The sequence below is a fragment of the Aethalodelphis obliquidens genome, unplaced genomic scaffold (genome assembly GCF_003676395.1).
Source record: "Aethalodelphis obliquidens isolate GAN/ISIS:26980383/991018 unplaced genomic scaffold, ASM367639v1 scaffold17, whole genome shotgun sequence".
Classification (NCBI taxonomy): Eukaryota; Metazoa; Chordata; class Mammalia; order Artiodactyla; family Delphinidae; genus Aethalodelphis; species Aethalodelphis obliquidens.
The window spans coordinates 25,439,062-25,463,012 of NW_020837961.1; the positions used below are offsets into that span (position 1 = coordinate 25,439,062).

General features: G+C 38.0%; 1 protein-coding gene across 1 annotated transcript in view; it reads right to left on the minus strand.

Annotated features, from left to right (window-relative positions):
• The window catches only part of TTC29 (tetratricopeptide repeat domain 29), a 257,575-nt gene that overhangs the window by 201,074 nt on the left and 32,550 nt on the right, over positions 1 to 23,951 (minus strand). The window contains exons 4-5 of the mRNA XM_027117120.1: positions 16,099 to 16,322; positions 10,948 to 11,133 (exon numbers count right to left, since the gene is read on the minus strand). Of these exons, the coding sequence (XP_026972921.1) occupies positions 10,948 to 11,133; positions 16,099 to 16,322 (410 nt within the window). The remainder of the gene's footprint in view (positions 1 to 10,947; positions 11,134 to 16,098; positions 16,323 to 23,951) is intronic.

The window sequence follows — 23,951 nt, forward strand, 5'->3', positions numbered from 1 at the left end:
TCACTGCCCCAAGGCTGGGGCAGCTGGAAGATAAAAAAGATATAGAAGCTCATGAACAATAGGTGGTGAGCAGGGGTACAGGGATTTTTTTTTTCTTTTGAGCAGATATACTGACATGGTTTGAGGCCACCAAATGTTTCTACAGGCAGAACACGAGAGTCTGTGTGCCCACGGTGGGGATCTACAGGTAACACATCTCTCTAAAGCTGTTCTTCAGCAATGGAAGCCTGTTCTGGGAATGTCCACAGATATCTAGATGTTTCTAGTTGTATGAATTACCTGAGATGATAGTTCAAGTGGGACTGAGTGGCAGAGATACTTGCAGGGTAGGTTATCTTGGGGGTAGCAGATCAGACACCCCTGAGTTCTCAGATAAGGCATCTACAGAATCTGTTACATCAGCTAAATGTTTCCATTTGACGAGTGTCTGAAGTGTCTGTGAGCAGTTTTCAATGTTAACAATCACAACTGCTATGCCTGCGCCTTTGACATCTTTGCTCTAATGGTTGGTTCTTCTTCTACACTGAGTTACTGAGTTAGCCTGGCAGGAGCTTCCAGGAGACTTCAGTGAGGGGAATTAGGAGTCCAGAACTGAGTCAGAGAGCTCAAGTTTGGATCCCAATTCCAAGACCCATGATCAGGGAATGAGTCTCTGCTCCAGATGGAAACATTTCAAGACTGGATCAGCCAAGGGACCCACTATTTCCTCCTGGATTAAATAATGATAATCATGGGATATTGAAATAGTCTAGGACCCTGCATAGCAGGCAAAACACTATTGTAGACTTGTGATGGAGTCATTTTATGTCAGTGAGCTTAGAAAGTTGTCTATTTTTATTTTTTGGATTATAAATATGTTGTTCATCTATTATATTCAAACAATACAGAAATGTGTTACAAAAATGCATATATTTTTTCTATATTAAAAATAAAAATGGAATTTTTGGAAGACTAAATTATATTAGTAAATTGAGAGATTTGTAAAGTGTCTAAAAATGTTAAAATGGAAGTTTTTGGTAAAGCACGAAGACATTATATATCACATCCCAAAGGGAATCTTTAGTGTAAAATTTTCGAAGAAATAGCAAAAAACCAATCAGACGGCTCGTGAAATCCCTCATTCAAAATAAGGGCATATAAGTGTTGGAGATTGTATCAGTCAAAGTTAGATTAGGCTATACTGTGGTAGTAAATAGACCCTGAAATCCCAGAGGCTTAGACAAAGTAGTTTTCTTGCTCACATGAAGTCCACTGAGGGTGGGTGACTCTCTAGAGTCACCCAATGCTCATTCAGGGAACTGGTTGCTTCCATCTCATGGTTTCACCATCTCAACATAATTCCTCCATGGTCACCATGGCAAAAACAGAGATAGTAGGGAGGACTCATATCTGCTCCTCCAAGTTTCAGCCTGGAAGGGACTGCTCATAGACCATTGGCCAGAATTAGCACTTTTATAGTGGCTGGCACATAGCACTCAATAAGTGGTAGCTCTTATCATTATAGTCAATGGAAAACAGCATTGTGACTAGCTGGATAAGAGTTTATCATGTGTAACTAGCACCATTGATTATTACCCTAATGTAGGACATTTGTATTGTTTCCATTTATTTTTATTATTACCAATAATACATGTATAAAGATATAATATGTCTTCACATAAATTTTTGTCTTCATATCTGATTTTTTCCTAGATATGTAATCCTAAATTGTTTGCTAGAAATGTCAGGCTAATTGATCCTATCACCAGCAATGTGAAAAACCTGCTTAAATTTTTAAAATTTCACAGCATTAAATGCTATCTTTAATAAGTAAATAGACAACATTTATCCCTGCACATTTAAACATTCTGTACCTATCCTATCAGTCGACTCTCTCAGATTACTGTAATTCTAGAGTATTGACTTGCCTCTTCCACTAAAATGTAAGCCTCTGAATCAAGGGGCCACAAATATCTTTTTCAGCCATATACTTCCAGCACTTATCCCAGTATCTTGCACATAGTAGAAGTACAATAAATGCTTGTTAGAAAATTACAGGGGAAAAGTAGCATATCTTTAGTGCTTTAATTTGTGCTTTTTATTGTCAATGTTGGCTTTTATTTTAATGTTTATTACCCAGTTTAATTTCTTCTACTGATGTGTTAGTGTTTTTTCTTACCAATTTGTAAATGTCCTTTATATAATAATGATACTAACCAGTTATATTTGTTTCCAATAATTCCCAATTTTAGTTTATCTTTAATTATATGAGGTCTTTAATAAATAATTTTTTCTTTAAGTACATGTCAACTCTCTCAGTGTTTGTTTCTGAGAGTGGGAATGCTGTACCAGTAGCCTCGTGTTTCCATGAGGGGACCTCCTCTCTCTTTCCCTCTTCACTTCTCACCACAGAGGAGGAAAAACAATGTATCTGACTGGTGAAATCCTGAACTTCCATTCTCTCTGGACTCTGCTCTCAAGCTCCATGCTGAAGTTCACAGGCACAGGCTTAGAACCTGTAGAAGAGTCTGAACATGACCAGTCTTTCAGTAACTAGGTGGTTATGATGAATTCTGTGAGATAATAGAGTTTGATTTGAACAGATATAAGCTCTGTTCCCTAACTAGCCTTAGCTATTATGATCTGTCTGATTCCCATGTTTCTTCTGAATTGGTTCTGAACTTGGAGCAGTGAGAAGATTATAATTACCTCTCCTATAAAGCCCATCATTTTTCTTTGTGCTTTGTTCCATTGTTTTCACGTTTCGAAGGTCTTTCTCATCTAAGACTGAAATAAATATTTGCCTCGAGTTTCTACTTTTTTCATCGCTTATTTTTAAATGTTTCTCATAAAATGTAATTTTAAAATAAGATACAGAAGTAATTAACATTACCATAAAATGTTTGGAAAATCATAAAGAGAAAAATTTAAATCACACTTAGTTTTTATACTTTGTATCTTCTACTTCCAAAATTATTGACATTTTTTGGAGACTTAACATTTAATCAGTTCCAGTGTATACTGTCAGTTCTTTGATATTAGGACTTCCCTCTTCTTAAAATTTTTAATTTTGATTTATCTCTTGTTGGGTTGTAGATAGAATGCAGCATACACGGAAACTACGTTCACAGTGTACTTTCTGAAGTACATAAGTAAGAATACCTTCCCATTGCTTCTTATGGGACAGAACTTACTTCTGTAGCATACTATCAGTTCTCAAGTTTATAGCATTCCACTCTCTTCACCCTCAAACCCCCTGGACTCTACTTTTTTTTTTTTTTTGGCACTTATTGTAGCAAAGGAGAAAAAAGTGAGTCTTATCTAATTTTTGTTCCAATGAAGGCAATCTGTGCTTTTTCTTTGGATGCAGGTGGGAGTCTGCCTTAATCTGAGTCATTCAAAAATTTCCCGAGAATTATCTAGTAATGGATTTTTCCTTATAGTTTTGACTGGAGCATAAAGAGCTATTTCAATCTGAATATTCATATCTTTTTAGGGTCAAGAAAGCTTTCTTAAAATGTCTTTGGTTATGACTTTCATTTTGGTTATCATCTACTCTACCTCAGAAACTTCCATACTGATAATGTCATTGTTTTCACTTCTTAGTCTTTCACTTGCATTTTGGGAAAATGTTTTGAGCTTGTCCTCAACATCACTGATTCAATATTCCATTGGGCCAATCCTGCCCTTTTTCTGCTCTGCATTTTAATTCTACCAACACTTTTCTTAGAAAGCCTTCCTTATTTCATCTGGAGCTCACTGTCATCTCATTTGGTTCTATCCTTAAGCCTTTCTGCCTCCTACTTGTATCTTTCTGAAGACATTAAGAATTTTTCTAAAATGATCACATTTACAGGTTTGTTCTTCAGATTAATGTTTTGTTTTCCTTGTATTTTCTACATCCCTCAATTAGGAGCGGTCTTTTTAGTCCAAGTATTTAAAGGCAAGCAGAGTAGACAGTCTGCCCTAGGCTCTGCTCGCTGGCTAGGTGGAGCTAGTAGAATCCTCCACTTCTACCTCCAGTTGGTAAGAACAGCACTCACTCAGTACCAGTGTCTAGCAGGCATTCTTCCAGGACTGAGGTTGGATCTTCTCTTCCTTTAACTGACTGCTTCTCTATTTTAATCCGTTCTTTAAAATAGCTAGTCTTTGGTGGTAGAGCTCGTTTTGACACTTTTAGTCTTGCTCATGGTTCTATCTTTGTCCTAGTTCTTAAAAGACAGCACTCTGTGGTCATAATCTGACCCTGGTCTCTGTATGTTAACATCACTCCTTATTCAGAACTTCTAGATTTAAGCGGTAAGGGTTAACTTGTCCAGGACTGATACCCTGCAGGCCAGTTTCCTAGAAAAGGAGATGGACTCTAGCAAAATTCCAAGGAAACCAGTTAGGCTCAGTGCTTTTAGGACAATTAATTCTGACCTAGACCCTAGACTTAGACCCTAGAGTTCTTCTCTCCTGACAGGGGAGAGGTTGGGGCTCCCCAAATTATGAATGCCTATGTGGCAAGTCTTGCTATTTGTGTGCCATATCCTATGACTGCAACCACAAGGCAGAGACCTTATCCCCTGCCCCTCCCCTTTGCGCCCTCCCCCAGAGGGGCTGGTTGATCCTACCTCAAAAGATGAATGCTGGGCTGGCAGGATAGAGCGTGTGTCAAGGCTCTGCCATGTCATGTTGCTATTGTGTCTGGCCCCAATCAGAAAATACTCCCCTAAACATAGAGCATCCAATGAAAGGGCAATGGGAGACCAGCACACCTGCTCAGCTCCTGTCTCTCTGAGTTTTCTCAGAGCAGCACTGCTCCAGCAGGCCTGCTGTGAGTGCTGCTGACCCATTACTTTGTTAGCATGGCAGTTGTCTCAGCAGACTGGGCATCTCTCCAGGCCAATAACATGGCCTTCTGGAAGCAAGTCAGGGGACTGGAAATAGATCAAAGGCCAAGATGGGAGTGGGAAGAGTCTGCTAGAGCTGTTGTTGTGGTCAGCCTTCAGGATGGCTGGTTAGTGGCCATTAGCAGGAACTAGCCTTGAAAAATCCTTGGCAGTGGGAACCCTATGGGGTTAAGACTCTCAGTGATAGAATTCCTTTTTGTGTGTGTGTGTGTGTGATATGGAAAGGAATGGCCTAATACATGGTGAATACTTCACTGAGAGGAAAGCTGAACTACTGCCCCTCATAAAATTCATGCAAAAAAAATGAAAGGGGGCATCTTCCCCATGACCACTAAAAATGGGTGGAGCATGTGTTAGGGAAGGACTGAGCAAGACAGGATAAGTGGACTTCCAAATTCTACTCCTTTCCATGAGATCAAGATTGTAAGGTAGATGGTCCCTTACAGTGGTGGATTCCTCCACAAATCTGTTGCTGTAGCTGCCTTTCACTACTGGATGCATCAGGGGAGAGGGGGACCATTCCACTGTATATTCACAACACTGCTCTTCTCCTCGTTCCTTCCAGCCCCTGGCAAATCACACTGGGATACACCATCTAGAATGTGTCCAAAGAACTGACTGTCAACAATCAATTCTAGGCCCTGAACTGAGCAAGCCAACCAGGATAGCCCTTCTTCAGAAGTTCCCGGTCGTTAGGAGAATTTGGGGTCAATGTTATAGATCTGGGTTAGCCTTTACTCAATCCCTATGCTAAAATTGCAGATGAAGGCCTGCAGAACTGGAAGATGTGCACGTTCCAAGCTGTACCTACAATGGCCTTCCCCTGCCTGTTCTCCGTGAACATGATCAGCACCCGTCGTTGTCACCCAACATCTACTTCTAATCATCCTCCTGGTCTCTCAGGATGCGAGGTCTAGACCCCAAGCCCATATGGGTTGAAATGGAATGGATTGCTGACAGAGTTAGAGATGCTACTTAGAAGCCACCCGTCTTTGAACTGGGGGAGAAGGAACATAACAAAAAGCTAGACAGAAATCAAGGGCTACCCTGACCGATACTAATCCTCTAGGCTAGCCCCTGCTGAAAACAGACTTGCCTCCTACAAGGCTCCGCGGAAACCAGCCAGTCTCAGTGCTAAGTTCATTAATTGGTCAAAGGCGAGGCTTGGACTCAGATCCTAAGTCAATGGAAGGGGAGAAGGTGAAAGGTGTTGGTGCTTGCTCAACTGTGAATGCCAACTGATCAACCCTGCCACTGGTTTGCTCCCCACCAATAAAGCTGCAACTGCAAGGCTTGGACCCTAGTCCCCTGACCCAACCACTAAATACTGACCTGGCAAGGGAGGATTGAAGTTAAGGTTCTGACACATCATCTTAATATTGTTGCCTTGGCCGCAGACCATACCTGGGGGGAAGTTGGTGCTTCCCTAGTCATGGCTCTTAAAAAACCCTCTCTCTCCCAGGCTCTGACACTGGCCCTGCTAGACCTCTGTGTGCTGCTCTAGAATGTATGTGCACATTTCTTTGAGGTCCAGGGTCTGAGAGCTTTCTCCAATGCTACGCAGATGTGGTGTGAATACCGCTTGTCCATTTGTCCTTCCAAATAGGTGACAATTCTGAAAGGAGATACAGCCACTGATGTGCTACAAGTATTTGTCAGACCACAACTACTCCACACCTGCTACCCCAGCAGATATTTCATCTGAAGAATGGGACTGCCAGCCCTTGCACCAATAGAAGCCAGGCCATTGCATACTAGAGCACCATCTTCAGCAGCAGTGGGAACTAGAGCTTGTGCTCAACTCTGGCCAGGGGGCTCTGGTCCCACGTGTGCTTGTGGGCTGAACATTGGCCCTGACTGCACCCAGGTGCCCAGCCCTGTGACATGGTTTCTGCTCATGTTCATTTGCTCTCTAGTTCCCTGAGGGTGCTGGAGCCATGCCCTGGCTTACAGCTGCTTTGCTGGGCCCTGACAACCTGCCCTTTGCCATCTGCCGGCTGGTATCCTGCTTTTTTAATCTGAATGGGCACCTCTGGAACCAGGAGGATGCCACCTGCCCCTGAGCACAGCTACCGCCTAGCTGTTGCTGCAGGGCCTCCCTATGTGGGGCTTGTCTGGACCAATCAGATCAGGTATGCGGAAGCTACACCATCATCACCTCAGGGGGACCCCCATATTCAGGTGAGCCCTCACTGCACTCTAGCCACACAGTTTAAGTAGTCCTAGTTTACCCTCCTCATAAAAATTCTACCCCAGATTACAAAAGCTGCACAGATAATTTTCACCATGGCTAAGTACGTCAGATACTCAAAGTCAATCTCTAGAATTGCCATCAGCATCAACTCTGTCATTTTATCCATCAAATAATACAGGCATTGTTCTTGTGGCCAATGAACTGATTAAGGCCATAGAAAAATAGTTTAGATCTTTCAAAAAGTGGTTGCAAAACAAAATAACACAATCTAACTTAAAAATAGGTTTATAGCCAAAACTTTCTATGTATTATGGAATTTGGGTGCATTTTATCATGCTATGGGGTGGGGCATCTAACTGTGAGTAAGCCACTGACCCATGAAGATAATATCACAGCAGCCCCACCCTGATCACATTTCCCAAACTCATCCTCACTCTCAGCTACTAAAATGATACAGTGCCATGGTTACTAATCGTATTAGTAGCCATTAGTAAGTGCTCCAGTATTTGTTGAATGAGTGAATGGAAAGATGAATGAATAAATAAATAAGTAAAGGAAGCAATGAATAAATCCTCCAATAGAAATACATTCACAGATTTTAAAAAATCAGAAGGCGAGAGAAATCAGGAGTTGTAGTTTAACGAGTATTGAGTGCCAGTTTTGCTGATGAAAAAGTTCTGGAGACCAGTTGCAGAATAGGGCGATTATACTTAAAGCTACCGAACTGTACACTTACACATAGTTAAGATGGTAAATTCTGTTACACATTTTTTATTGCAATAAATTTTCAAAAAAATCAAACCAAATTTAAAAGTCAGAAATAAAATTTATAGGAAAATTCAGAATATGCTTATAATAGCTATCTGAACCTCAATGAGGCCACTCTTAAATTTTCATCAATGTAGCCCTGGCGTCTTCAGCCCTCATTTTCATATATTATTTCATATTTATTTTGTGACTTCTTTTTTCAGAGCCAGTAATTGACAGTTCCATTATTTGATTTCTCATAATTGGAGAATTTGATGCTTCCAATTATAAAAACAAAATAAGACTGAAAACAACTCTTATTCTTTTCAACTGAGGGATGTTCCTAGAGTAGAGAACAAAAAAGTGCTAAACTATACTTTAGTGTATAATTTTCAGGAATTTTCATCATTAGCACATCATGAAAGTAAAGCAATTCTTGGTCTGCATAGAGTAATGGCTGCTAGCACAGGCTCTGAATCCAGCTGACTTAACACTAGCCCCGCCACTAACCAGCTTAATTTCTTTGTGCCCCAGTATCCTCATCATTCAAAATGAAGTTAATAATTTCTAAAAGCTTAAAAAACTATTTACATCACTGATGAAATGAGAATAATAATTTTAAAAAGCTTTAGCTAAGGTTTTACTTTGAATTTTACTTAAGCAAGAATTTATTCCATTTTTACAAATTGAAACACTAAACTCTACTTTTAACAATAGGCTAAGAGTTTGAACAGGTAACCTCTCAATTATAGTAAGTAATAACCCTTCAGTACACAATTCTATAATCATCTACGGTTCCACATTCAAAAATAAGCGCTGTTAACACATTGGTATATGATACATACCAAATATAATGATATTTTACATTGTGTTTTGAATCTTGTTTTCTATTTAACGTATCATGAGCATTTTCTCAAATCAATATACATTTGAGATTTCCTATACAATTTAGAATAAAATCCAAAGTCCTCAGCTTGTCCTACAAGCCCCAGTGTGATCCCAAGCCTCCTGGTCTAAACTTAGCTCCTTTCCGTCTACCCCCAACCTTCCTCACTGGGCTCCAGACAGTGCTCAGCATGCACTTGCCTCAGGGCCTTTGCACTTCCCATGTCCTCTCTCTAAAAACCTCTTCCTCCAGATTCTCATAAGGCTTACTCCCTCACTTTATTCATGCCTCACCTTCTAAAAGGTGAACACCTTATGGAAAGTAGCAACCACTATCTATCCCTTTGCCTTGTTCTATATTTCATCACAGCACGTACCAGTGCTTCATATGTTATATAGCTATGAGTGGTTAAGGCCTGTTTTTCCCAGTAGAATGTTAGTGCCAGGAGGGCAAAGATTTTGTCTGTCTTGTTTACTGTTTTATCCCCAGGTACTAGGTTCTAAACATATATTTGTTGAATGAATGAATTTGGCTCTAGTTTGTAATTTCATGACTGCACAGAACTCTGTTGCATGGGTGTTGCTTAATGCTGCTAATCCCCTGTTTTGAGACATCATGAATTGTACTGCCGTGGATCCACTTAAACACATTCTCTTAAATATTTTTGGATTGTTTCTTCAGGGTTGAATTAGTGGGGCAGCTTCCTAACCATCCCTCCTTTCTCTTATTCCTCTTCCCACAGGGTGTATCACAGCCAGACTTCCATCACACTCCTTTCCTTGGCCTGAAGGTATAGCCCGAACTCTATAGAGTTTGGTTCAGCCCAAGCTCTGAACGCTGGCATGTTCCTAGTTTGCCTTTCCATACTCAGTTCCCATCACTGCTCAGAAATATACTTTCCACTTTAACCAGGTCGCTCCTCTTATCAGTTTCTCTAATTATGCTTTCGTATGTAGTTCCCTCTTACAGAATATATTCCTGTTTCTTTACCCGCCTAAAGTCCACCCATCGTCCAGATCCCCCACCAGTCCCTTCTGACTCCATCGTGCCTTCCTTGGATCTAGTTTGTACGATCTCTCACTTCTTTGAATTGTTCTGTTCTTCCCCATACCTATCACTCAAGAGAGCCCCTGACTATCAGCCACGTTCCAGCATCGACCGTGCTGTAGATTACAAAGTGCAATTTCCTGAAGCACAAAAACCTTTTCCGCTCCCTTCTCAAAGCCCTATGCAGTTCTAGCCACAAGATAATAAATATTTTCTAATTTAACTCTTTTGCCAAAGTCAAAACTCTTGTGGAAAATGAGACAGTGTTCTGAGGGAAGAAACAGAATTATTTCTGAGCAAATATTTTCATCTTCTCACATATTTTATTTGCATACTATCTACCCACTATCCTTCTATAAATAAATTTAATTCTTAACTTTCTGTTTGCAATCCTTATTAAACCACCAAATAAAATGTTTCTAATGAATTTTTGTTGTCCTTTCAGACTTTGGCTTGTCTTAAGATAACATTATTAAGAATGACATTATTTTTAAAGGAACATTTCCTTCAGAAATTATTAAAAAATCACAACGGGGTGGTACCCGAGTTATATAGGTTATATATATGGGACTTGGGATGCTAGGAAAATCACAAAGTGTGCCCTTCCTTTTTCCCATTTTCATACATGAGAAATCAAGTTAAAATGAACAAGCAGGTCTGTAAGAAAGGAAAAGCATTTCAAAACAATGCAGCACACATGTGGACGAAGGATGTGTGTGGAGGCCTGGAGGAAGATGCTTTCCTTCTGTGATGACGCTTCTGGAAACTCTAGGCTGAGCACTCAGCAGAGGTATGACTGTAGCAATATGGAGGGTGAGTCCAAAGTCTCACTCCTTTGCTATTCTTTTTTTTTTTTTTTTTTTTTTTTCCTGCGGTACGCGGGCCTCTCACTGTTGTGGCCTCTCCCGTTGCGGAGCACAGGCTCCGGACGCGCAGGCTCAGCGGCCATGGCTCACGGGCCCACCTGCTCCGCGGCATGTGGGATCTTCCCGGACCGCGGCACGAACCCATGTCCCCTGCATCGGCAGGCGGACTCTCAACCACCGCCACCAGGGGAGCCCCCTTTTGCTTTTTAATCCCAGTAACTCACATTCTTCTACTCAGCCTCGGGTCTTTTTCTCTACCCCCATGTGCTTTCTGGTTGCCTGGACTTGGGATGCTTCAAAGCCCCCGCAGCAGCCTGACAAAGGGCTACTCACCATCCTCCTCGAAGAGCAGCCCCATGTGTGCGTGCGCCTCGGCTTCCTTCTTCCCACCGTCAATTTTGATGAGTTGAGCAATCTGAAAACATCGTTCATAGAAGTGGTTCCTTACCCACTTGTCTTCAGAATTATTGAAGTAACAGGCCAGAGCATACAAGTTATTATAGACCTCTTCAAAGTATTCTTCAAAGAGAGAAAAACATCATAAAATGCATTAGAAAGATGTCTCAAGGTACATCCCTTCAAATGGCAAACGAATATAGTGACATTTATCTTCTATTTTTCCTTAAAAGCATGATTAACCATTTAAAAAATGGAAATACAAAAATTAATGTTTTAACTATTTAAATAATTACATTAATTAAAGGATGTGCACACGAGAAAAACAACAAAATTCTTTTGGAGAGCTTAGACCCTGTTAGAAATTGACATACTCTTTGGTTGAAACAGGAGTCTTTATATAACACAAAAAAACAGAATGATATCTACCAGCAATGTGCTCAGTTCTTTTGGAAGAAATGAGTATGTGGTATCAGCAAGTACTTTTCCCATTGAAAATATGAAAATTATTTAGAGATTCCAGAGAAAGCAATGTTTCTTAACCATGGCTAAAAGATGAATGAAGAAAGCAGATGGAATCTGAAAATAGCAAGGTATTTTCACCCAGAAGAAAAGGCAAGCATGCAGCTTATAGATAGAAGAAATGATGATCACAATGACCACATAACCTCCTTACACTTTCTAGTGCTGTTTCTGACAATACAAGTTACCAACAATGTTAAGAAAAAGTGGATTTCTATGCTTATCTTTTCTATGAGTATTTTTTCTGCTGAAAATGCATTAATATTAGTCATCCCTCTCACTCAATTACTAGCTTATTAGTTGTCAGTTTATTAAACCCCCCCTTTTTTTCCCAAAGTGGCATCTGACCTATTTGTACACAAAAAAGTATATTAATAAACTATGAATCAGTCTTATAGACTCCACAGCAATCAGTCATAAACTTAAACAAAAATGTGTGTGTTAAATTGTGCCTCACCCTTGTAAATTTCATTCTATTGGTGGATATGAACAAATTCATTATCTTTATGTTTCTTTGCATTTGTGCTTAAAGCACAGTAGTACATGTGTGGTAGCCTCTGGATTACCCTTCCAAGGATTTTTAACAACAATAATTATCTATTGGAATTAACTGATATTAATTGTTCACTACTATCTATTGGAATTAACTGATATTAATTGTTCACTACTATCAGAAGAGTCAACCTATATACTCCTGAAAGAATTACAATTATGAAAAGCATTTGTATATTGCCCACTGATACTCCTATAAGATTAAAATCAAAAGGCTCAGAAAAAATGACATTAGGCTGATTACCACAAAAATTAACTTTCAAAAACTGTACATAAGTCACTCCAATGTTTCCAAAGAAATTTCTAAAACCTATGTCATGTTTTTACAGACACTGCTTCATAATTCCATAGGAAATGAAGATTTATCTCAAAATAAGTTTTAGACCTAAAAATTAAAGTTAAAAACTGTTCTCCCTATCTCCCATTTTTGAAGGCACTGGGGATTCTGGAGACCATTCTGCTTTTTAAGGTATTCACAATAGGCAATAGCTTAGGTGAAAAGTAGAGGGTACCCTGAGCTATTTACTTAAAACGAATACTCTCATTTCAGAACTGACTTCTCCTATGCTTTATCTTTCCATTCTGAACCTTCTGCCTAATATGAATAGAGCACTAAAATATGTTTTGTAACATTTTATATTCTTTCTCATATTTAATGATTAGAGGGTTGCTGTTTTTTAAAACCTGTAAATAAAACATTTCATATCTTCCATTTTAAAAAGTTACATGAAGAGATTTTAAAAAATATATGTAATCCTGAAATAATTTTTCCTTTTTTCAGTAATTAAACCTTAATAGAAAAACATTTCCAACATTTCATAAACGAAGTTTTTGGTTCTGTTTAGAATGAGTTATATAAGCTATTTAGATTACATACTTAAAGACTACTTGTCAGCTAAGTTATTTTTCTATGGAAAAATTGAATGTTTTTCAGAGTATTAAGTATAAAGGACTATATCAAGTTTTGAATCTTTGAATAATCCAAATATATGGTCTGTACCCTTTACATTCTAAGCAGTCTTTTCTCCTTGCTTGTGGAACACTTTCCTGAATTGTCAGCAGGTATATTTATGAGATGAAAATCAATTTTATTGTTGATTTATTATTGAGACCAATATTCATTATGCTACCTAAAAAGGAGATCTCATGATGAAATAAATTTGGAAAATGCTCTTGCTAATTTCCCTCTTTCAGTGAACCACACAATATACATGAGCATGTTAAAGGCTCTGATAAGTCCTGCAATAAACCAAACTGCTTAATGTATATGTTAATTCACCTGGTTGTTTCTCAAACTTATTTCACCAGACAATTACTTTTGCTTTACATAAACTGTATAAACATCCTGTGGGACTCTGCTTGAGTAGAACATACTTTGGGTATCTTAAATAAATGTTATTAGAAAAGAAAATTGCTGCTTAACCCTTAACAATAATTTAAAGTCAAGTGTAAATCATGTTTGAATTATCTATTGATTTGGCTACCCATTACCATTATTGCCATCTCTTCCCCAGTCCCAAGGGGCACAAGGCCCTAATCATAATGTTACAGATGGTACAGAGATGATTCACAACAATGGGAAATATAAGAAATGCTATCAGGGACAAAGAAACACTTTAACAAATAGAAAATAATCCAAAAAGGAATGACTGCCTTACTTTAAACACTTCTTTGCTATAAAACAGAAAGTGCTATTTTGAAAAGTAATTTAAATAACTCTAGGTTCCTGCTCTGCCAAGTCTCAAGGGACAGAATTGACCTGAGATGACTATTGTTAGTGCCACAGCTTTGATTACATGGACTTCACTGTGACCCTAGAGTGATGGTCTTTCCAGTGAAAAGCAATGAGAATACTCAGAGATATGCTGCTTCAAGATAATTGTCTCAGATTCCACAACCATATGGGGTGAAATCTTCAAAGCACTATTAAGAGATCTCTGTATTCTAGATTAAGTGTGTGTGTGTGTGTGTGTGTGTGTGTATGGGTTTTAAGATTTAAAATTAATTCAAGTTAATAAGAGTTTCTGTGCATATCCTCTACACCATTTTCTGGGACATGCTTATTAACTCAATCACAATTTTTCTCCTATGAAGTTCATGTGTTAAATGTGAACAAATTATACACATTTTTAAAAAAGAGCATACAAATATTTACATGTCCTTCAACTGAAGTATTTCCAATAATACTTTTTTGCAATAATTTTAACTTTCTGTATTTTAACCAGGCAAAAGCCACTGCCTTTTGAAGTCGATTACCTTACAGAAGAGTTGTCCTGAGCAAGAGGTAATTTTGTTCCATTTAACAAATGTAACCTCAGTTACCATGAATATATGATAAACCACTCAGTAAAGAAAATATTTCATTACCTGTACCATGTGTATAAGACATTGGCTATTGTAAAGTTTGGACTTTTAAAATATTTGGAATTGGAGAATCATTTTACTTTATATGTATATTTACTTTTCTTTAATAAGAGATTACAAATTAAAAGTTTTCTACCTTCAGATTATTCAGCATTTAGTTTCTTTACAATTACAAAATGCTTTACGACAAGTTTCTCATATTTATGACACTTTATGACTAGTGATGTGTTTGGCTCGTATTATGCTACTAAAATGAATGCTTCTATTTAAAACATTTAGTGAATGTGATTAATTCACCTTAGAAAATGACTGTGAGCAAATTTTATCTGCATCAATTCTATTTTCAGTAAAAATATCATTTCAGAGTTTGGGGCTGACACTAGAATGTAGGTTTTCTTACAATAGCATTTTAAACAGTTAATTTCTTGAGAAATTATATGTAAATCACACTTTAAAATTCACCAAAGGACTCTATTTTTAAAGTCAGTTCTGCAGTTAAATAATTTTCATTATACAAATAATCAAATAATCACCTCTTGTCTACACACACACACACACACACACACACACACACTCTAGTTCACATGTGGTGTTGTTAGGACTTTTGTATATCTCATATTTGTAAGTCAGATCACAACCAGATAGGAAATATGTATATTGACTCCACTATAGAGGGTAAAAGACTTCTGCTACCCCTCTGATGCTGTTTCTATGTCCCTATCAATTTTCCACATTGCAGCACTGGCTAACAAAACATTGTCTAATACTCTATTTTCCCATAGAAAGGCCTGAAATGAAGTACAGACATTGTCATGTTGTGGCCTGAGCTTCTCTTTTTGAGTCCTATGGTGTTTTCACACAAAAAGTTGAACAAAAGGATTTGTTTGGTGAAAACACCAAATTTATATGCCAACTTTTTGGATTTCCTTTCTTTGATTATACAAAATGACCAATTATGAATATGTAAATAAGAAATACTTATGACAATATTGGTATAATTATAGTAGAGATTAAAATATTTTCTTCAATACTTGAAGCATATAGACTTTCTGGAAAATTTCAGGATACCAAAAAAAAAAAAAAGGAATTTATTAGAGATGATGTGATGGAAAATATAAAATTAACAATTTTATTCGTAATTGTAAATTGCAGGCTTTTTATGTCTCCTCACTATTCACTAATAAAAATTCTCTGATAGAAATCTATAGAACTTATGGATAAAATCTTTAAATTACATTATACAAATACTAGAAAATAAGTATAACTGTCAAGTTATAGTACTCTGAAAGTGTCTCCTCAGTGAAAGTCAATAATCAGATTATATATATAAAAAAAAAAAAACTATGGAAAGATGTATAATTAATGATACCAAAGATTTTAATACATTGGAAAGGCCTGGAGATGTTATTAGGTGCTATTCATTGTCTTCCCTGGCTTAGAGTGACAACACCAGGATGGCTGTGTGTCTGGCCAGCCTTGTGATTCAGCGTTCTCTACCATTTATTCCATTTAGATGCTTAGCTGACTAGGTTGAATTGTGCTAAGGTGTCTCAATGTTTTAAATTCATACTTGAAACAATTTGGAACCTTCCCTCAGGTGCTCACTGTTCTGCCTTCTGCAGTGCTGCTTCCCCAAATCCATCCACTCACCTTTCCTTTCAGCTGCTTCGGCCCTGGTCAGGTAGTAGTAGAAGTGATCCAGCTTGTCAGGCTGCTCTTCCAGGGGTCTCTGCAGCCAGAAGAGGGACCTTACTTTTGCAGCCTCCCTCAGGGCATCCCACTTCTCCATCAGAGCAAAGAGCTCACTAAAAGACTTATGATAACCATCTCGCAGCATGTCCACACAGATGTTCTTCTTGTACGAGTTCCGGTAACTGGGAATAAGAACAGAACACTGAACACGTTATTTTAATCCTTTAAATCTGTGCAGTGTTTTGATCTTTATAATAATTAAAAGTTGAATCACGCTGCATTTTTTTCCCTCAGTGGAAGCGCTGAAAACAATCTTGACCTCAAACACTTATAACTGAACAACTTCAGTTTAATGAAAGATGCCAGGAACTATCTAAATACAGTAATTTTAGTGAAATTACATTATAAATATATCAGTTCCAGAGCTGAGCTCCTTTTGATAAGGACAAATAAGCTAGCTGACTGATGTTTTAGTCTGTTTGGGCTGATATAACAAAATACCCCTGACTGAGTAGCTTATAAACAACTGAAATTTATTGCTCAGAGTTCTGCAGGCTGGAAGTCCAAGATCAAGGCTCCAGGAAGGTCGCCTTCTGCTGAGGGCCCTCTTCCTGGTTCACAGCCAGCATTTTCTAGTCATATCCTCACATAGTATAAGGAGCTAGGGAATAATCTGGAACCTTTTTTATAAGAGCACTAATCCCATTCATGAGCGCCCCACCCTCCTGACCTAATCACCTTCTAAAAGCCCCAGTGACCTACAGCTTTGGGGATTAGGATTTCAGTACATGAATTTTAGGGAACACAACATTCAGACCATAGCAACTGACAGTATCCAAAAATACTTAATACGTTAGCCACCCACCAAAACAAAACAAAAAACCAGTAAGGCAAGCAAAATTTAAATGTGTTGTCGAATATCAAAACAAAGCTCTATTAAGTGGTTTCACTGTATATTATGGAGGTTCATTCATTCATTAATTCATTTACGCAGAAAATGTTTATTGAAATCTCTTGCTAAATATATTTTAAAAATTATTTTCAGTTAGGACTAACTTAATGATTTGTTATGTACTATTTCACTTCTAACAATAATAAATCATACGCAAGGAGATGAAATGACAATTGAATAGCCCACTTATTTATCCAACAAATAGCTACTGAGTTTCCTGCTAAGTGCCAGGCATTGTTCTAGACCAAATAGATTCAATGCCCTTGTGAAGTGTATATTCTAGTGGGAGAACACAACCAACAAATAAGCAAACAAATCATAAATAATTTCAGACGATGAAAATTGCTATATAGGAAATAAAACAGGGTTATGGAATAACAGCTCTGTGGTGGCTATTATTACACTAAGCAAGAGGCCTAATGATATACCTTTATACTAATTATTTTACATTTTTTTAAATAGGAGACAATTAAATATTTAGAACTGACTTGATGTGCTACTACTATCAATAAGCATTTCAGTGTGGAGTGGAGACAGTCTGGAATTAGAACACCCAAGGTTGAGGTCAGCTCTTTCTAACCTCTCTGGACTTCATTTCTTCTCATCTGTGAAATGTGTATATTAATCTGTATTAATCTATGCCCTACCTACATCACAGGATTCTTCTAAGAACCAAGCAAAATTATGTATGTGAAGATGCTCTGAGAAACATTAAGTCCTGCAATAGACTCACCCTACAGAGTTTAAAAAACAAATGCAACAAAAATGCCCAGCTCCCATCGCCAATAATTTTTTACTCAGGGGATCAGCTTAGGTCTAGAACAAAATACTTACAGTGAGAAAGGGAGTGGGGAGAGGGAAGTGAAAAAAAAAGGGGGGGAAAGACCCAGATCATGGACACCTCAAAGCCATGGTAAGAAGTTTGGACTCCAAGCTAAGAGTGGGATAGAGCCGTAGAAGGGTTTGGGTCAGGGAAATGAGTCAAAGAGATTGTCTTTTAGAAAAATCATATGGAAGGAATGTCCCAGCTGAACTGCAACTCTCCTCCTCCTGCACCTGGTGGCCAGTACAAGCCACCTATTGTTATAGAACTAGTTCACAAAGAGAGTAAGGAAACTGCAGTCCCAGGCCAAAAAGTCAAAAACCACCATATTGTCAAAATGATGACCAAAAATATTTGAAGTGGAGAGGACAGGAGCTATCACAGATTTTTGTTTCTGCCCTTTAGCTGAGAGTGTGGAGAAGGAAACAGTGAGATGCTCAGAAGGGCCAGGTCCTCTCTCCCCTCCCCCCACCCCCTGCCCCTACACAAGGGCATGGAAAGGCAGCAAAAGTCAATGCAGAGACTTCCTCAGCAGAAGAGGATTGGAACCAGCCCGTACAATGTCCCATAGCCTCTGAAGGGTACGGGCCCAACACCGTAATTGTCTAGCGGGCTCCGAGTGTGTGACATAAGAGTTAATGGGAAGAGAGGGTTGGTATGTTTGCCACAATGTCGCTGGCCACAGCAAGGGGATGTGTGCTAAAAGGCTGTCGGATGCGCTGCCCACTGGGGACGGAAGGGGGACACAGCTATAACTCTGCGGATAAGAAGCACTGGGGAGCTACTGAAAGAGTCAGGTCAGCATATTTCCAGAGCTGACAGAAAAGGATGAATAGAGTACATCAGTGACGGACCCCTGGACAGCATCCCAGGTGAGGAATGCATTCAACTCCAAGGAAGAGAAAACTCGGCTCACAGTGCCTTCAAAACTAGAGGTTTCTATTTCTCACAGCACAAGACACCTAAGGGTAGGCAGCTGCTGGCCTTGGTTCCATGGTCTGGCAAGTTCAAGGCCCATGCCTCTGGGATTATTTTATCCTTCCCTTCACTGGTCACTGGAGGGCTGCCCCAGCTCCAGACATCATGTCCACCTTCAAGGCAAGAAGAAAGGTGAGAGTTCGGTGGCATCAGCTGTGTCTTTCTCCATTATTGGGGAAAACAAAAGCATTCCTGCAACTTCTGTTGGAGTTCCACTTTGGTTCCATGGGTGAGAACTGTGTCACTTGGCCATCCCTGGCTGCAGGAGACTAGAAAAACAAATATCCTGCCTGTTTTGGGGCACACTGCTGCCCCCAAATGAAACTGGAGTTATGTTAGCAAAGAGGGAGAAATGGATACCAGGGAGGCAAGTTCAATGTCTATCACAAGGTCCTAGATTAAGAGTTAATGCTGACAAACTCCCACTCCGAAGTTTGCCAGATAAAACTGGGCAGGATACCCAGTTAAATTTGAATATCACATAAACCACGAATGATTTTTTCTTAGTATGCCCCAAATATTGCATGGGAATACTTACACCAAAAAACTTTGTTTTTTTGAAACTCAAATTGAAGTGTATGTTGTATTTTTATTTGCAAAACCTAGTAACCCTATTTCCCTCTACCCTGCACCCATGCTGTGTTGCTTCTACATGGGAAAACAGGGTGAGGGGAAGTGTTAGAATCTGAATAACCTGACAAATCACTGAATTGGACTGACTTTACCTAAGAGGGATGAGATTGGAATTTTACACTAGGGAGGATCAAGGCTTAGGGCCAGGAATTAAAGTTAAGTCATAAAAAAACAAAGACTTTCAATTTAGCATGCTTGAGCTTGTTGACTCTGAAATTCACACCAGATCCAAGAGAACAGAAGCGGGAGCAGGGAGAAGAAACGGGAGACTCCGGTGTTCACGCAAAGGAGAGGACACGGGGGCTGAACTGAAGTGAGGCAGGGGGATAAATAGAAGTAGGTGGATTCAATACATATTTAGGAGACAAAAATACCGATTACTTGGTGACTGATTGGATGTTGGGGTTGATGGAAAGAGAAGAGCTAGGGTGACAACAGGAGTCGCGTGTGGGTATTTGGTAATTTGCTAAAGAGGGGAACACAAAAGAATGAACAGGTTTGGGGAAAGATAATAAGTCTGGGTTCAGATAACTTGAGTTTGAGGAGACTGAAGGGGACATCCAGATGGTACCCAAAAGGGCAGTATGAGGGATGGTAAGGAGGTTTGAGGGGACAGGGGCTGGAAATCCAACCTTGCCTCAAACAAGCACTGCCACACAGAGAACAAGCTTATGGTTACCAAAGGGGGAAGGTGGGGAAAGGGACAAATTAGGAGTTTGGGATTAACAGATACACCCTGCTCTGTATAAAATAGATAAGCAGGGACCTACTGTATAGCACGGGGAACTGTATTCAATATCTTGTGATAACCTATAATGGAAAAGAATCTGGAAAAGAATATCTATATGTATACATATATATATATATATATATATATATATATACACACACACACATGTATATATAACTGAATCGCTTTGCTGTATACCTGAAACTAACACAACATTGTAAATCAACTCTACTTCAATTAAAAAACAACAACAAGCACTGCCACCTTTGTACGTCTATGCCTTGGCTGCCATCATGTTTTCCTGTGAGTGAAGAAAGCAAACTGGGGCAAAAAAATTATAAATAAATAAAAATTAGAACGTTGATTTAAACAATGAAAATGAGTACATGTGAGGAGGCCATCTCAGTTCTAAACCCAGCTGGGACAGAAATGCAGAACATCATTCCCTAGGCCTTATTTCCCTCACCTGGAAGACGAAGGTGCTCTGGCTGGATTTGGTCCACCCAGCATCTCGTTTCATGTCCACAGACTCCAAAGTATTTTTTGGAAATGGCACATCGTGTGTCATCTTGGTGGGACTTGATTTCAAAGACTCCCTAGCCAAGGGGTGGATCAGTGACCCAAATTAAGCCACTGGCCTCTCTCCCAGGATTTTGAATCTTGAGGCAAGAAACACAAAGATGTAGAAGGTTGCTGGAACTCAGTCAACCTGGCAGCGACATCCTGACTAGAGCTGCAAGTAGTTCTTGCTACCTAGATCCATTCAAGTGTCCCACGTCTTTTCTTTTGAGCCGGGTTCTCCCCTAAATTCAGCTAGTTACCAAATATCCTTCTAATAAAATCATTTCCATTTTATTTGGTCAGAATCAGTTTCTGCTCCCTGTGAGCAAAGAATACGAACAGCTTCAGAAGGGACTGTCTTGGTACCCAAGACATTTTTCAGCTTCAAAACATCCATGATATATAATTAATATCAATTTTTAAAATTTCTAGTAAATTTTTTAAAAAGACCATTCTTTGCAAAAGAGATTTCAAATAGAGATGTATTTAAAATGCCTATATAACTATGCTGATATCATCTCTATTTTATACACAGTTTTGTGTGCACGCACATATGTACGTATGGTATTATTTAAGCCTCATTACTAATATTTGAAAGCCAGAAAGAGCAGTTAGTGTTTTACTAAATGGGTTCCTATTTCAACCTTCATAGTTAATGAATATCATTTCTTTTAGCCAGAATAATTTTCATCTTTTAAATTTGCTATCTGAAAATATTTATAAAATTATATGTGAATTTCTCAGGCTTTATATTTCATAACAGAGAATCATAGCCCAAGTTTACTTGCTTACAAAAAGGAATTTTTAAAAAACGCAAATAGAAATACAAAGAGAATCCAAATTCATTATTTTATTTATTTCATTTGGACATGAAGTTATTAGTCTTTGGTTTTATTTACATATTAAAACAAATACTTATCTAAATTAAAACATGCTCTTTTTAAGTATCAGAAGAAAAATCTCCTTGACCTGAAGTCACTATACTGGGTGGAAGCTAAGAATTCTAGTAAAATTTCTGGAGAGATTTGATATTATGGAGTTTGAGGAGAGTTCTCCTGACAGAAAAGAGACCATTCATAAAAGTAGAAGTTGTGACATTCACAGATATGCTGAATATCTAGAAATTTACACCCTAAGGAAGATCTTTGCCACTGCAGATACCTAAGGCTTTACCAGGCTAAGGGATGTAGCTGGAGAAGAATGGTTTTAAGAATGGAATTAAGTGGTCATGCATTTCATATGGATTTTTATTACTATTTAAAGGCATTATTCAATAGAGATTCTAAATATTTTGAATTTACATCCAAATTTCCCCAAAACTTCTAAGTTAAAAAAAAATCTGTATACTGGAATAAAGTAAATCTGAACAATCTGACATAACTCCATAGCAGTTGAATGTGTGGAGATGCTGGGAAATGGGGAACTTTCTATTAAACAGCCACAGAGGAGATATTATATCATTTTTAAATTCTACCTTAAGCCATTTTGAATAGCTACTATTTATAGAGCACCTACGATGTGTCAGACATCATTTCTAAATCACACAATAACTCTACAAATACTACTTCCATTTTTACAGATAAAGAAACCATCTTCAGTGAGGTTGTGAGTTGCCCAAAATCATATAAGCTAATAAGTGGCAGGGGTGGGTTTCACACTCAGGTTTCTCTGATTACAAATTCTGAATTTTTTCTCTTTACCACATTGCCTCCTATTATATCAAATATCGTTAAGTTTTCTTCTCCTCCTCATCATGCACACATTTTTTGGGTTTATTGGTATTGATTGTTTAGAAATTTGACATCATTATACAAGTATGATGTCACTCTCCAATTAGAAAGCCATTATCTTTTTTGGGAGTAACATACACACACCATTATATGTAAAATAGATAAACAACAAGGACCTACTGTATAACAGAAGGAAATATACTCAATATTTTGTAATATACATATATATAACTGAATCACTTTGTTGTACATCTGAAACTAACACAACATTGTAAATCAACTATGCTTCAATCAAAAAGAAAAAAAAAGAAAGCCATTTTCTTTATCCATGTTAATCCACATTTGCGCTGGACTGGGGAAAGAGACTGGTGTTATTTTGTGACTCAGAGAATCCCCTTCCTTAAAATGAGGGAGCAGACAACCAGTAGCATCCGTGCAAAGCAAATTAAATAGATGCGATTCCCACACAAGGGTGTAAAGTCTAATGGGGAAAACACCGACAAACATAAAAAAGGATAATACTGTACAAATATGAAAAACATGAATGAATAGCTATGTCAATCTATCTTATTCTCTTTGTACTTAGGTATTTATACTAGTTATTACATGACCTTTCAAAATTAAAATGCATTATCAACTATTCTAGTATATGATTAATATATTTAACATATTTTTTCATAAGTCACACTGAAATACTGTATCAAGGTGAAGCTGCACATTCAGTAAAATATTTCAAAAGCAGTTCAATAAGCTCAATACTTTAAAACAAGATCATAAAACTTTTATTTAATCTGACAAAGATAAACTCAAAAGATATGCTATACTTAATCAAAAGTCAGGATAATACCTTTATTCCATTAAGTTAATATTTATAAGTCACTAGTGGGTTTATCTATGTGCCAGTAACAACAGTCTTACATTCATATTGTAGGGATAAATGTTATTGGAATCACGACGGGATAATTACATTGACTCTTAAATGAATACTTAAATAGCTTCAGTTAATATAATTTCCATGGAATAAAGTGAGTCTCTATTCTTACTCATACTTTTCAGTGTAGGTAGATATTAGGTATAATTTGAAGGAAAAAATCCATTTCTTCACACACACACACACACACACACACACACACACACACACACACTGATAAAACTCATATCTCATATGGATATGTTTTATAGTTTTTTTGTGTGTAGGAAAAGGATACTTTTCTTTCCTAAAAAGCTAAAACAAGGACATAGCATTTCTTTAGCCACATAAATACATAGAGAGAGGAATTAGAAAGAAAAAAATTATGTTTTAAATGATTTTACTTTAAAAGCATATAGAATGCTTTTACAATGAAAACTGAAAGCGTTTTCCGTAATATTACTCACTTAGGTTTTTAACGATTGATATGGATT